The sequence below is a fragment of the Ammospiza caudacuta genome, chromosome 5 (assembly GCF_027887145.1).
Source record: "Ammospiza caudacuta isolate bAmmCau1 chromosome 5, bAmmCau1.pri, whole genome shotgun sequence".
Lineage (NCBI taxonomy): Eukaryota > Metazoa > Chordata > Aves > Passeriformes > Passerellidae > Ammospiza > Ammospiza caudacuta.
Genome location: NC_080597.1, coordinates 32,276,577 through 32,288,952, shown reverse-complemented (window position 1 = coordinate 32,288,952; position 12,376 = coordinate 32,276,577). Strand labels below are relative to the sequence as shown.

The 12,376-nt window shown below is 37.6% G+C and overlaps 1 protein-coding gene across 4 annotated transcripts in view; it reads right to left on the bottom strand.

Moving 5' to 3' along the window:
- Positions 1-12,376, bottom strand: part of ANKS1B (ankyrin repeat and sterile alpha motif domain containing 1B) — a 412,748-nt gene that overhangs the window by 150,980 nt on the left and 249,392 nt on the right. For all 4 annotated transcript variants that reach the window (XM_058804621.1, XM_058804622.1, XM_058804623.1 and 1 more), the window contains one exon: positions 7,190-7,342. In XM_058804621.1, the coding sequence (XP_058660604.1) occupies positions 7,190-7,342 (153 nt within the window). The remainder of the gene's footprint in view (positions 1-7,189; positions 7,343-12,376) is intronic.

Genomic DNA, 12,376 nt, shown 5'->3' with positions numbered 1-12,376 from the left:
CAGATCCTTCCCAGGCTGTAAGATCACTACCTATGCAAAACATTACATGCAGAAACTGTACAGAAGAGTTAAACGTGTTACAAAGTTAAAATACTGGCACATGGATTTGTTGAGGATACAGTGCTTCCAATGAGATTTCTGGAGACAGCCACTGCAATACTACAACATAACAACAGTTTCTAAATTAAAAGTAACATCCACAGTAATTTAGGAACTGAATGATGGCGATATTATCAGAATGCAAAACAGAAAGAGTCTGACAGCAGAAAGAATAATTTTCAAATGCAAGATCCAAAGGAACAAATTTAGTACATTATTGCAATTTGTACATATTTAATTATTGCAAAAGAAACAGATATCCATTATTAAAACTACTTTGAGACCTCTGTGGGTGCCCTGGATAAAGGGAATCTACATAACTCCACTATATGGAAAAAATGCTATTTGTATAATAGTGCATGGCTTTTTTTGTACACTTAATGAACTTACTGATCCAGTGTCAAAGGTAAATAGAGTAATTTAGAGTGATATCCTTTGTATTTGAAACCACAGTGGGTAACAGATATGAATGTAATCCAATTTACAGCATTGTCCTACAGTGCAGGAGGAAATGAACAAATCCATATACATCTTACCTCATGAAGAAGTAATGCATCATGATGAAAGCCATTCAGTTGCATACTCATCTTTTTGATATGAAAAACACAAACAACTCTTCTGTTGTCAAAAGAATGCTTAATATCCGGTTCTATATAATTAATTATATTAATGATCCTAATTAATATAATTAGGATAGCTTTGAAAATGAAGCCAAAGAATTTGAATGGATTTTGAAATTTTCCTTCCCATTTTCTCAAACAAACCAAGGCTGACCATTACCCATTTAAAAATTGTAGTTATTTAATATGAAACTCACCATAAATGTAGCAGAAATCGTTTCCCTGAATGTATTAATGCATCTTATACATAGGTTACTACTCTACTAATAAGCAAGAAGACCCAAAGTTCAGTCTGCCTGGCAGAGAATTTTAAAGATTCACATTAAAATTTCAAAGGCTAGAAATATCTGTTCCTTAGTAGAAGAAGAACTTTAGTAAAAGGAGATATTGTAGGTGTATTAGTCAGCTAAGGCCTCATGAGAGCTCTGAGCACTAAGTTCAACTCAATGGTTTCCATAACTTAGACCTACAGGCTCAAGCTAGATATGCATAAAGAAATTCTGACTTTGAAATTAGACATGTATCACTGCCACTCTGTGACTGCATTGGAGCTGTAAAGAGAAGGACCAGAAAGATACAGAACAAGGATTTCTGGATGTCTGAAATTACTAAATGATGTAGGACTCTTTGGTTTGCAAATGAGACCATTGCCAGGAGAAATGATAGAAGTGTGTAAAATGAACCATAGCACAGAAAAGATAAATAGAGAAGGAATTCAAAGATGAATTTGATGTGCTACTAGCAACAATGTGTAACTTTTCCCTTAAAAACTTGTTATCTGAGGACTGTAAAGTAACAAAATTGATGTCAGTTTTTGAGACTAGTTTCATGGAAGATCCACAATAATACTGGCCCCTACACTTATCCCAGGTGAAATAGTAGGAATTTAAAAATGCATACTAGAAATGCACACATGAATAAAGCCAACCAAGAAGAGTTGAAGTGACTGCATGTAAGGATGCCTCATATCTCAGGAACCTTCTGGTGTTCCATGAAGCAGTCAAAATCACATAGTGAAGGTTAACAATTTCCTTGATCTCCTTGTTTGCCTGAACTTCTAAAGCCTTTTGATGAAGTCACTCTGAAAACCCTTAGACAAAAAATACCCCAAAGGCCACAAAACAGCAGTCATCAAACATTAAGCATTAAGAAGAGGTTCTCTCTTGGAGAAATAGCTGTTTAAACCAGGAAACTGCAGGAGAAATCACAGTTTTCAAGATGGAAGAAGGTTTCTAGTGAATTCCTCAAGAGATCTGTGAATTAACCTCAGCTCAATATATTTATTCATTCTACAGGCAAGAAGACCAGCAGTAAGATCAAAAAATTTGATGATGATAGGAACTTATTCCAGGTTAAAAAGTCAAGGACCAGTTGGGCCCAATTTCAGAAGTCCTTGAGCTCAAAACTGTTATTTTAAGAATGCTATGCAAATAATTCATAATATGCTTGTTCATAATATACTTGCTACATAGCCTTCTCTGGTCCTCTGTTTATAGTGATTTTTACAGACATCACAGTGGGTTACACAGACCTACTGATCTGCTTCACTATGGCTGCTGTTAGGCTCTTTCATTCCTACAGTAAAAACATCATGGGTTTCAATAATCATGTATCCACTTTAAATAAAACTAAAGAGTCACTTTTCCACACAGTATATAAATCAATTAAATTGTGGGACTCATGTGATTTTGTGAAAGGTCCAAAGTATTTAGCTATAAACTAATGGAAGGCAGTCCATTGGTAACTAATTTCTCTCTCTGATATATTTTGCTCTGATCTTGAACAGCAGCCATCATATCCTAAGAGAAACCAGGAGTGCAATCTAGGAGAGATTTTCAAGTATGCTTCCCAAAAAGCTCAAAGTTTGGACAGTAATTGAACCATAGCATAAAGATTAATTTTACATAAGAAAAAAACTGAATCATCCATGGGAAAGAAGCATATATGAGAAAAGAAGCTCAGAGTGCAAGATGAACTAATTGAGAAGAAATGTAAACCAGGCCACTTCGATGTAACCCTCCTCCCAGGAGTTCAGCTATCTGTGATCCCAGACCTACTTTCAGTACAGTGCAGCTGTGCAACTGTTCTCAGCTTCCCTCTGAGAAAATTGCTAGGGCGTGAGAGGGAGCTGTGAGAGAGTGCACAGGCTGGAAGCATTCGAGATAAGAAAGGTAAAGTTGCAGACATAAGTAAGATGTTGAGACAGGGAAAACTGGCACCTCAAAGATTCAATGAAGGGGACAATCACATGAAGGGGAATAAAATCCTAACAAGAAAAAAGAAAGGGAAATCAGAAGACAGCAGCTCAGCACTACCACAGATCAGCCTGTTCAGTGAGCCCCAGAGTCCAGCTCTCCCCTTACCTGAGAGATGACTACTTGCCCATTATACTGAGTGACTCATTCGGTGGGGGTTGATTTAATGCCTAGTTCATTAGTCCTACAAAGTATTGTGTGTTACACGACAAATAATCTGCTTTGTGCTTTTAAAGTGTTTATATCTTGCCTGAAGAATCTCTATGGTAAAAGTTCCCTGAGGAGAGTGAGTCCCACAGGGGGAGGGTTACATAAGTAATCTAGAGTAACAGACAAGGATAATATGATTAGTCATATAGAAAAGCATTTATACTTCAAAGCACAGGTGCACAGGAGGGTTAGGAGATTATAGAACATGCTGGACTTTTTTTTCAGAAAAGTTCCTCATGGCTACAGCATTGAATAAATTATATCTGAATCAGGATACATAATCTGATCTCTCTAATGAGCCAAAAAACTTTTGGGGTTTTGTCTCTTTTTGGGAGACAAAAGCAGAAGTGTTGGGAAAGTCTAATCTAAGAGAAGGCATTCTGAATACTTACAATCCCAGGACAAGAAAATTAGAACAATGCTTCCCAGAAAGCACATCACAGACGGAAATGGATCTGGGAAATTTCTAAATTATCTAAATGAAAAATTAATTACTGAAACAAAATCTAAATTGCAAAGTCTGACTTGTTGAAGAAGGACTGAGAATGCTGGTGGGAGCTTACAAGAAACACAAATGAATAACTTTTACAGTTATTCTTCTGATTCAAATGCTTTTAGAAATTGCTGCTTGATTGCCTTTGAAGAAACACATGCCCTACGTACACATAAAAGTTTGAAAGAAACTAGCACGTAAGTTAGAGATGGCATTACTTTGCCAGAATAATTTGAAATAAATTTTAGGAAGATGAATGTTAAATTTGTTTTTTAATGCCAGAGAGCCGGCAGGGGAACCAGAAAAGCTGAGGGAATGTGCCCTTTCCCACCAGTGCCTCAGGACATTCTCCTGCTTGGTGCTCTCCTCACAGTGCTTTTAAATACGCTTATCCAGATGATAATTTACAAGAATAATAAAACTGTGTTGGAAATAAAGAGTTCTTTTTAGGAAGACAAGAAGACCCAAAATTCTGATCATTACAGTGCCATATGGAAATAAAGGAAAAACCACAAAGGATAACTTAAATCATAGAATCATTTAAGTTGGAAAAGACCTTGAAGCTAATTGAGTTCCACCATAAACCTAACACTGTCAGCTCCCACTGAACCATATCTCGAAGTGCCACACCTACATGTCTTTGAAATATCCCCAGGGATGGTGACTCAACGCTGGTGACTTCCCTGGGCAGCCTGTTCCAGTGCTTGACTACTCTTTCTTTTCAGTGAAGAATTTTTTCCTAATATTCAATACGAGCCTTGAGGCCATTTCCTCTTTCTTATCCTATTGTTTGTTACTTGGGAGAAGAGACTGACCTCCACCTTGCTACAGCCTCCTTCCAGGTAGGTTTGGAGTGAAAATCTCTTCTCTGAGCCTCCTTTTCTCCAGGCTGAGCACCCCCAGCTCCCTCAGCCATCCTTCAGAGGATGTGTGCTCCAGACCCTTCACCAACTTTGCTGCCCTTTTGGGATACACTCCAGTGCCTCAACCTCCTTCTTGCAGTGAGGGATCCAAACAGAAGATATCTCTAGCACCAAACCTGTTTCCACCCCTCCAGGACCCATGCTTGACTTCCCAATAGTTAAATGGAAAGAAGCACCAAATATGAACAAAGGGATTCCCTGAAGCAAATTAGGTATGGCTTTCATGTCAAATTCAGTGGCTGAAGCTATTTAAGAAGCTGAAATGAAGAAGTTAACATTTCTGTAGCCCTTGATATTTTTTATTGCATATTAGGCATAACTTTAATTTAAATTTCTTGTTCTATCTACAACTGAGGCATCCAGAGCCTCCAAACCAAGGGTACTCTGAATTATTTTTATGATTCTGAGTCTGTTTCTTTCTCTTGTTTTTCAAATGTCTGGATTTTGACCTACTCAAGAGAAGAGTCCTGTTCCTGAGTTAGTGGCTTTGACCTTTATGCATTCTTTTATGAAAAACTTTCTGCAATAAGATTTTCTTTGCTAACAACTGAAGAAGTGAGACCTTTGAAATCAATTTCAGACATCAGGACTGCTGGCTGGAGCTAAGTACTTCATTCTGACAGACTGCACAATGCTTCAAACCAATTTCTTGTCCATTTCTGAAAGATTCCCTCCAAATGAAAAAAACCAGTAATAGTAAATACCTTTCTAAGCTACAGATTTTCTCAGCGAACATAATATCATTACATTGAGCTCCTACTGATTGGGAGGAATCAAATATGGCAGGACTAAAACAGTAATTCTTATAAGGCAAGACTGTTTTATTAACTTTGCTCTTGAACAATATAATTCAAACCTATCAGGTGGAAAAATATTTATCTCTATAGATTCCTGTATCTATAGAAGTATTTATAAAACCATTAAACAGCTTCTAATTACAACTCATGGCAAAAGGGGGTGTTTTCCCAAAAAGTACAGGCCTTCAAATTGAACATAATGTTAAGCTTTAAAGTTAGAGGGACATAAGGATTTTGTTTATATAAGTTTTACAGAAGTCTATTCCTGTTAACTTCAGTGCAGGTACTCCCCTTTTCATCAGTTTAAGTATGTTTGGAATCAAACCACAAACCTTTAATGACGTTTTAATGATCCACTTGGGGGAGCTAAAGGGTAATTTGTTTGCAAATTGATTGTGGCAAAACGGGATGCAAAATTACAGAAAACAGTAAGAGCAGAATCTTCTACATCTTCTACTTTTTTCACCTCAGTGCTGATTGATGACCTATATTAGCTTCTGAGGCAAAGGGTCCCAAATTCTTATTAAAATTCCAGCAATTTAGAGAAAAAAGAATCCCAGTTATAACTAGCTTAGCAGCAGACATCTGTAATGCATCAGTCATATCCTGACTTCAATTAGGTACCTACAAGATACATTAAATGAGAAAAAACACACAAGGCAGAGTTTGGCCCTTACACTACATTTTTTCTGCCAGTTAACATCAACTGTGACAGCAAGAAAAGAAATTCTAACGTTCCATGGTTTTGTCTTCCAGCTAACATGAATTAACTCCTTTTATGCTTTTCTTTCTTTTGTTTAGATGCTGGTCTCAGGCTACAGCCGCCTGTGCCTTGTGCAGAAGTTACTGTGCTGCAGCAGGGCTTTGCACCATAGTTATGTTCTTTATTTCTCCAGCCTGGGACACAGTGGGAGCTGTTTGCTAGCATACAACTACAGCAGCTGCTTTATCTTATGCTTGATTGACTGTGGTTACTGGTAGCCCTTGGACTGCTCTGGGACTCCGGCACTAATCAGAGGCAGAGATGCAGCATCCTCCTACACCTGAAGGAAGAGCAGAGCCTTTTGTCTGTGAAGAATCAATAACACGTGATATCAGGCTTCTCTCCATGTAGAGGTTGCCCTAAAAGTTAATATAAACTGACATTACAGTTGATTTCAGAAGTCACAGCAAAGCTACAATGCTCAATCTTTTATAGGAAAAAACAACTCACTTTCAGACACATAACTCACATGAAAATTCTTCTGGCAGAGCTGTACTGTCAATGTCTTCACTGTAACATTAGAAACTTCACTATAACAGCACAAACTTCCTCTCATTCCAAATTACCCTGCAGAGCAGTCCACATTAAAGTTTATGGTTGCTCATATGTGGGCTCTAATTAAACTGAGTCATGTAAATGAAGTTTCAAACAAAATTGATGACTAAATAAAAAACAGTGGTTTTTCAGAATAACTTGCTAACAATAAGGTTTCCTTATTTTATGTCCAATTCAGCTGGAGCTGTGTGCTTTGTAGCCACAAACTCCCAAAACATATTTTTAAATGTCATTCTGCCTCCTGAAGGCAAACACACTCATGCTGATTGAATACCATGCTAAAGACAATGGCAAACTAAATGAAAGCAAAGGGTACAGCCAACTCAGGTACAGGCATGAAAGGTGTAGTCATTAAGAGCATTTGATGATTGTACTTGTGGTGCAAATTGCTTTTCTGTGTTCTCCTTGATGTACAAGGACAAGTACTATGTAATGTATTTGGGAGGAACTACTGCTATAAATTAATCAACTTACATTAATTAATTCAATCTCCCATATTTTTTTCACAAGGTCCATCGATGTATAGCCATTAATTAGAAAGGATTTGGTATAGTCACCCAGTTCAATGGAATCCAGCCATTCAGCTACAGAGGAGGGGTTGTAACCATCGTGACCAATCTGCTTCATCTGAAAAACAAGGATGAGCAACAATTACTGGTGATACCCATTAAAACCTTTCCAAACAGGAATTACACATGCTGTTTTCTTTGGGTCACTTATCTTCTTCTCTGATCAACAGTCTTTTAATGGTTAGTATAATATGAAACTATTTTGTGTTTAAGCAGTAATAGAACTTCTTTTTCGATACATCTTTTTCTTATGGAATCTTGTCTTTTACACCAGAGTATACCAAGACTGTAGCTGTAGTTCAATTCTTTCTAGGCATCAAAGAATCCATAGCTGGGGGAAGGCAAAAGGGTAAAAAAGACATTAATATCCTTACTGCCCAAAAATGTCAGATTTTCACCTCAGATTTCATAGAAGGGGAAGAAATTAGACTGAGAAATGGTTCTTTTTGTGTCATACTGCAAATGAAATATATGGTCTTGGTTGTATTATTCCTAATTTATCTTTCCTACCAGGCTATATGTTATTTTATAACAGCTGAACCTGCACTATTTTTTTTCCATCCCCAGGGAAGGTTTAAAAAAAAGTCTCTTTCCTCTACCTGCTCGCATTTTTCATGGCATGGGAATTTACCATGTTTTATATTTCTCACTGTCTGTTAAGTTGCCTGAGATTGGACAAGTGAATCAGATATTATTGGAATGAAATTGACAGAATACCATACACAGAAGTGCACCATTTGCATCTATATAGAAACACAGCCACCTAATGTTATAAATCTTGTTTTCATAAAAAACTAAGAATACCTCTGGCATCTAATTTTTCTGAATTTTGTTAAGCTGCCAGGAAGTAAAAGCGGCAATTTCTCTTTCACAAATGCCTCTCAGTGACACAAGTGAAGACTTTCAAGATAGTCATTAAAGCTATTAAAGATAAAACTTATAAAGCCTCTACCTGTGCAGTTTGTTCTGCCACACTGCTATAATGAATTTTAAAGTAACCTACAATAGTGGCAAAAATAAAAGTAGAATGAAGTAGAAAAAGTTATGAAATAGCCTCAATTTTCAACAGTATTCTGCACATATTGTCTTTCTATGGAAATGTAACTATTGCTAACTTGAAAACACACTGAACCAGTAAATTGTTAAGAAGCTTTAGAGGGTTAGAAATCATGGGTTTTGCATAGGTTCTCCTGACTGTGCAGGGGTGACTGCAAATAGTAAAAGCCAGTCTCCCATTTTTGCCTACTAATATACATTCCTACTTTATGAGAAACAATGGAAGTGTGACAGAAACATAATGCTTTGAGGCTTAAACTCTCATATTCACGTTGCAGTGTGCCTGCATCACTCCTCTCTGGCATACTGATTTAAAAAAGGGTATGCTTAAACAGACACTTGTAAGGCAAGAACCTGATAAATGGAAGAATAAAAATCTAGTATAGAGAGGTCATGAAGACAGGGAACAGACCCACAGGGAACACATGAGTCTCAGAAAATATAAGGTATTTTTGTTTCCTTTCTCTAACAAAGAAAATTGATGCACCATTAGAACAATTTTCAACCTATTCAGATAGAGCATGTTATGCAAATTATTTTTTGTGTTTCTTATTATTTGATCTTTACTTTTAATAGATTCTGGTTTTAATTTTTTTTTTTTTTTTGCTTCCTGATTTGAGAAAACCCATGCAGTCTGGTCCATACTTTAGCAAATTCATCAGCCTCTATGAAAAGTAAACACAACATGGCAAGTTTCTAAATTCTCAATTCCCACTGGAGACCTCCATCAAAATAATTGTTAAAATTGATATCCCTCTACTACAACAGAGTTGCAATGGGCTGCAGGCAAGTAAACACAGGTGAATGATGCAATAAACAAGAGGCTGAGAACAACTGAAATGGATGTGACAATTTCAGTGTTTGGACTTGGTGCCAATAGACAAAACTGTTATTGGGTCACTCAATAGCCTACATGAAAATACACTGATCTGTTGTAGGGCAGCAGCTGATTCTGCAGGAATTTTCCCTCTCCCAGATTTTTGTCTGCTAGTATTCAAGGCCATGCTGCAGGTAGTGCAGCTGCTTAGCCTTGGATCAGATTTGTGTGAGGAAGAGCAGTGACAAGTTTGGCCAGGGCTTTACCCAGACCCCACCTTTTGCAGGAGCTGCATCTGAACTCAGGTCCATGTCCTGACACTCACCTGAGCTATGCTCTAGGTACATCTGTGGCCAGCCACATTTGTTCCTCCTCAAGCACTGACTGACCCTCCAAGGTGACCTTGTCCTGTCCTCATCCCTGTGAGTGTCCTGTTGATTTGCCCTGGGATGTGGCTGCTCACAGTCACTGCCACTTCCCTGCCCTACTCACCTCTGAGCTCCCAGCCCACCTGCCCTGGCAGGGCAGTTGCTACTATCACAAAAAATTAATCTCAGAACTAGAATATTTACTATTGTTTTCAGCACAAAAGCATTATTTTGTTTTGTCATGAACAAAGTACTGCTCTTTTATCTAAAACTTTCAAAGGCTTTCTAAAATGAAAATTATTAAAATTTCAGTATCTGTCCTCTTGTCTCTTTCTGTTTTTTCATAATACCAACTTTATTAACTGTCATTCATAGTTACCTGAATGTTTTCCTTCCAAATACTTGCTGACAGACATACTGGTTATCTAGATGTGACAGTATCATTTATAGTATCTGCTTTTCATATAAAATGTTATTGAGTTTTTAAATAAAACCACTTTGCAATATCTGTCTGGAAGTGCTGCCCTTTGTCAGCGATTCAGTTTAGTTGCATCTTACCCCAATCTTCATTAACAGGTCATGACTCTTAGACTGTATCTTTACTTCTATGCTGCACTATTATCTTGGACTCCTCTCACAGATAATTTAAACTCTGTAGGCTTCCTTGTTGATTGATGTTTCTTGAAAGAAAAATTCCCTCCTACCTACTGAGTGTATTTCCATGGATATTTCAATCATTTTGCACCAGCTACAACACAAGCACCAGTGGTGTCAAGCATCCAAGTAAGTTGCACACTGTTTGACTCAGATCAATGTAAAATCTCCGAGATGCAAGTCATGACAGTGTTTCAAATATTGACTGCTCATAAATAGGGGCACTATTGTTCTTCCACAGACACTACTACCAGTTCATTCAGCTGTTTAGAGAGCAATACCAATGTCAGCTTTTTCACTCACTGCAGAAGATTTTCATGTGCTGACTGTGGAAAAGGCTAGGAATTGAAGCGCAAAGGATTTAGAGAAAAAAATGTTTAAGAAAATATGATTTAAAAAAGTATGGAAGAAGATGCAAACCATATGAGATTTCTCTCTTAGGTCCTAATGATATATCATCAGTATCACTTCCTTTGAAATTAATAGAAAGCAAAAGCCAGAAAGAGCTGTTTCTCATAATAAAATAGCAATGTCAAGTAGTATCCTAATGGTTTGAGAAACCCCTTACAAGAGACTGTCTGCACAACAGACTTTTTAAAAAAGTATATCACTGCTGTGTTGATAGAGCATTTTACATTAGGATAAAAGGCACTTGAGTTTTTGGTCTCTGAAAGGTGGCCAAACAAACACAAATAGAGTTTCAAAGTAATCACATATGCACTAGAAAAATCAAGGTAAATTCAGTAGCATGGACTGTTATCAGTTTTCTCCGATCTTCACAGACAGATAGAGAATGAATACTATGTTCTCCAAAGGCAGTATCACTATCCAGTGGAGCTTAGAATCACTATCCACAAGCTTTTTATGTGTTGTACAAGGAGGATGAGATTACTTGACTTTCACTGCATTTTAAATGGTGGCTATGATTACTGTGAATATATGCTTGTGTTCGTTTGGAAGAAAGATCTTTTTAGCAAGCATATAATGCTTTCTTTTACACTGCTGGCCCATTCAAGAGCTTTAAGGAGCATTTTTGGGAACTTACATGAAACTATCAGCTACCTAGCTAAGAAATTTTAGGTGGTTGTAATGGGGGATATAGCAGTTCTTTCTTGTTTCCTGTCTTTGTCAGCTGTCTGTTATGTATTATATACTTCATAAATGTGGTCAGTTGGAGTCATATTGTTGGAAGAGGAGATCATTCCTCCTCTGGAGCACTGAAAAAAAAGGCTCAGAAGAGTGACACTTCTGAAGCCCAGAGAGCCTGGCTGGAACAGGGGCACCACAAGGATCTGGCACCTGCAGTGCCTGGGCAGAAATTGAGCCTGCAGTCAGGGGCAGAGGAGCAGCTTTCACAGGGGATGGGCACAAATGATGAAGGACCTGAGAGGACTTTGCATGTGCTGCTGGTAGAAAGGCACTGAGTGAAACAGGGTCTGCCTGCAGAGAGACAGCAGGTGAGGAAGAGCTGTATATAAACTTTTTGGGTTTCTATTCCATCTAGTCTGTCACATATTTTAAAAGTTAACTATTCAAGCTTGTGTTCTATTAATGTTAGACTTTTCTTTCCACTAATCAAAAGCCTTCTATATTCTTGTGGAGCTTGCTAGAAAAAGACAGTACAGGCACATTCACTTCACAGCAGTGCTTGATTCAGGATCTTGCCTCAATGCAAGGTCCAGAATACCCCTAACTGAGTTCAGTGTTTCCTACCTAAGATTGTCAGAATTGCAGAAGCTATCCATTCTATGGTTTTTTCAGTTGGAATCTGTCTTCCAAATTTAAAGGAAAATAGATGCACACCTGGGGGCTTTTGTGTTTGTTTTTTTCTTGTTTCTGGAGAAATATAAACTGTTCCAATCCAGAAGAATGAAGAAACCTCCCAGTTCTTCACCAGATACAATATGTGGGACAATGACAACAATAACAGTTGTCATTCGGTGATAATGTATGCAACAGTTTGGACATATCCATTGCATAAAATGAAATCTTAAGAAGATCTAAAGATGAAATTTGTAGACTAAGTGGAAGCTATGACTTTTGATCTCATGAAAAAGTTTAAGTCAGCTCCTTCGGGTTATCATCCTAATCTGGTTACCAAAAAAAGGGGATAGCACTTCCTGTAATGCAGCGTATCTACTTGCCTGCTGACTATTCTCAGAGCAGCCAGTAGATGTTGTGGAGCCAATCAAAAATA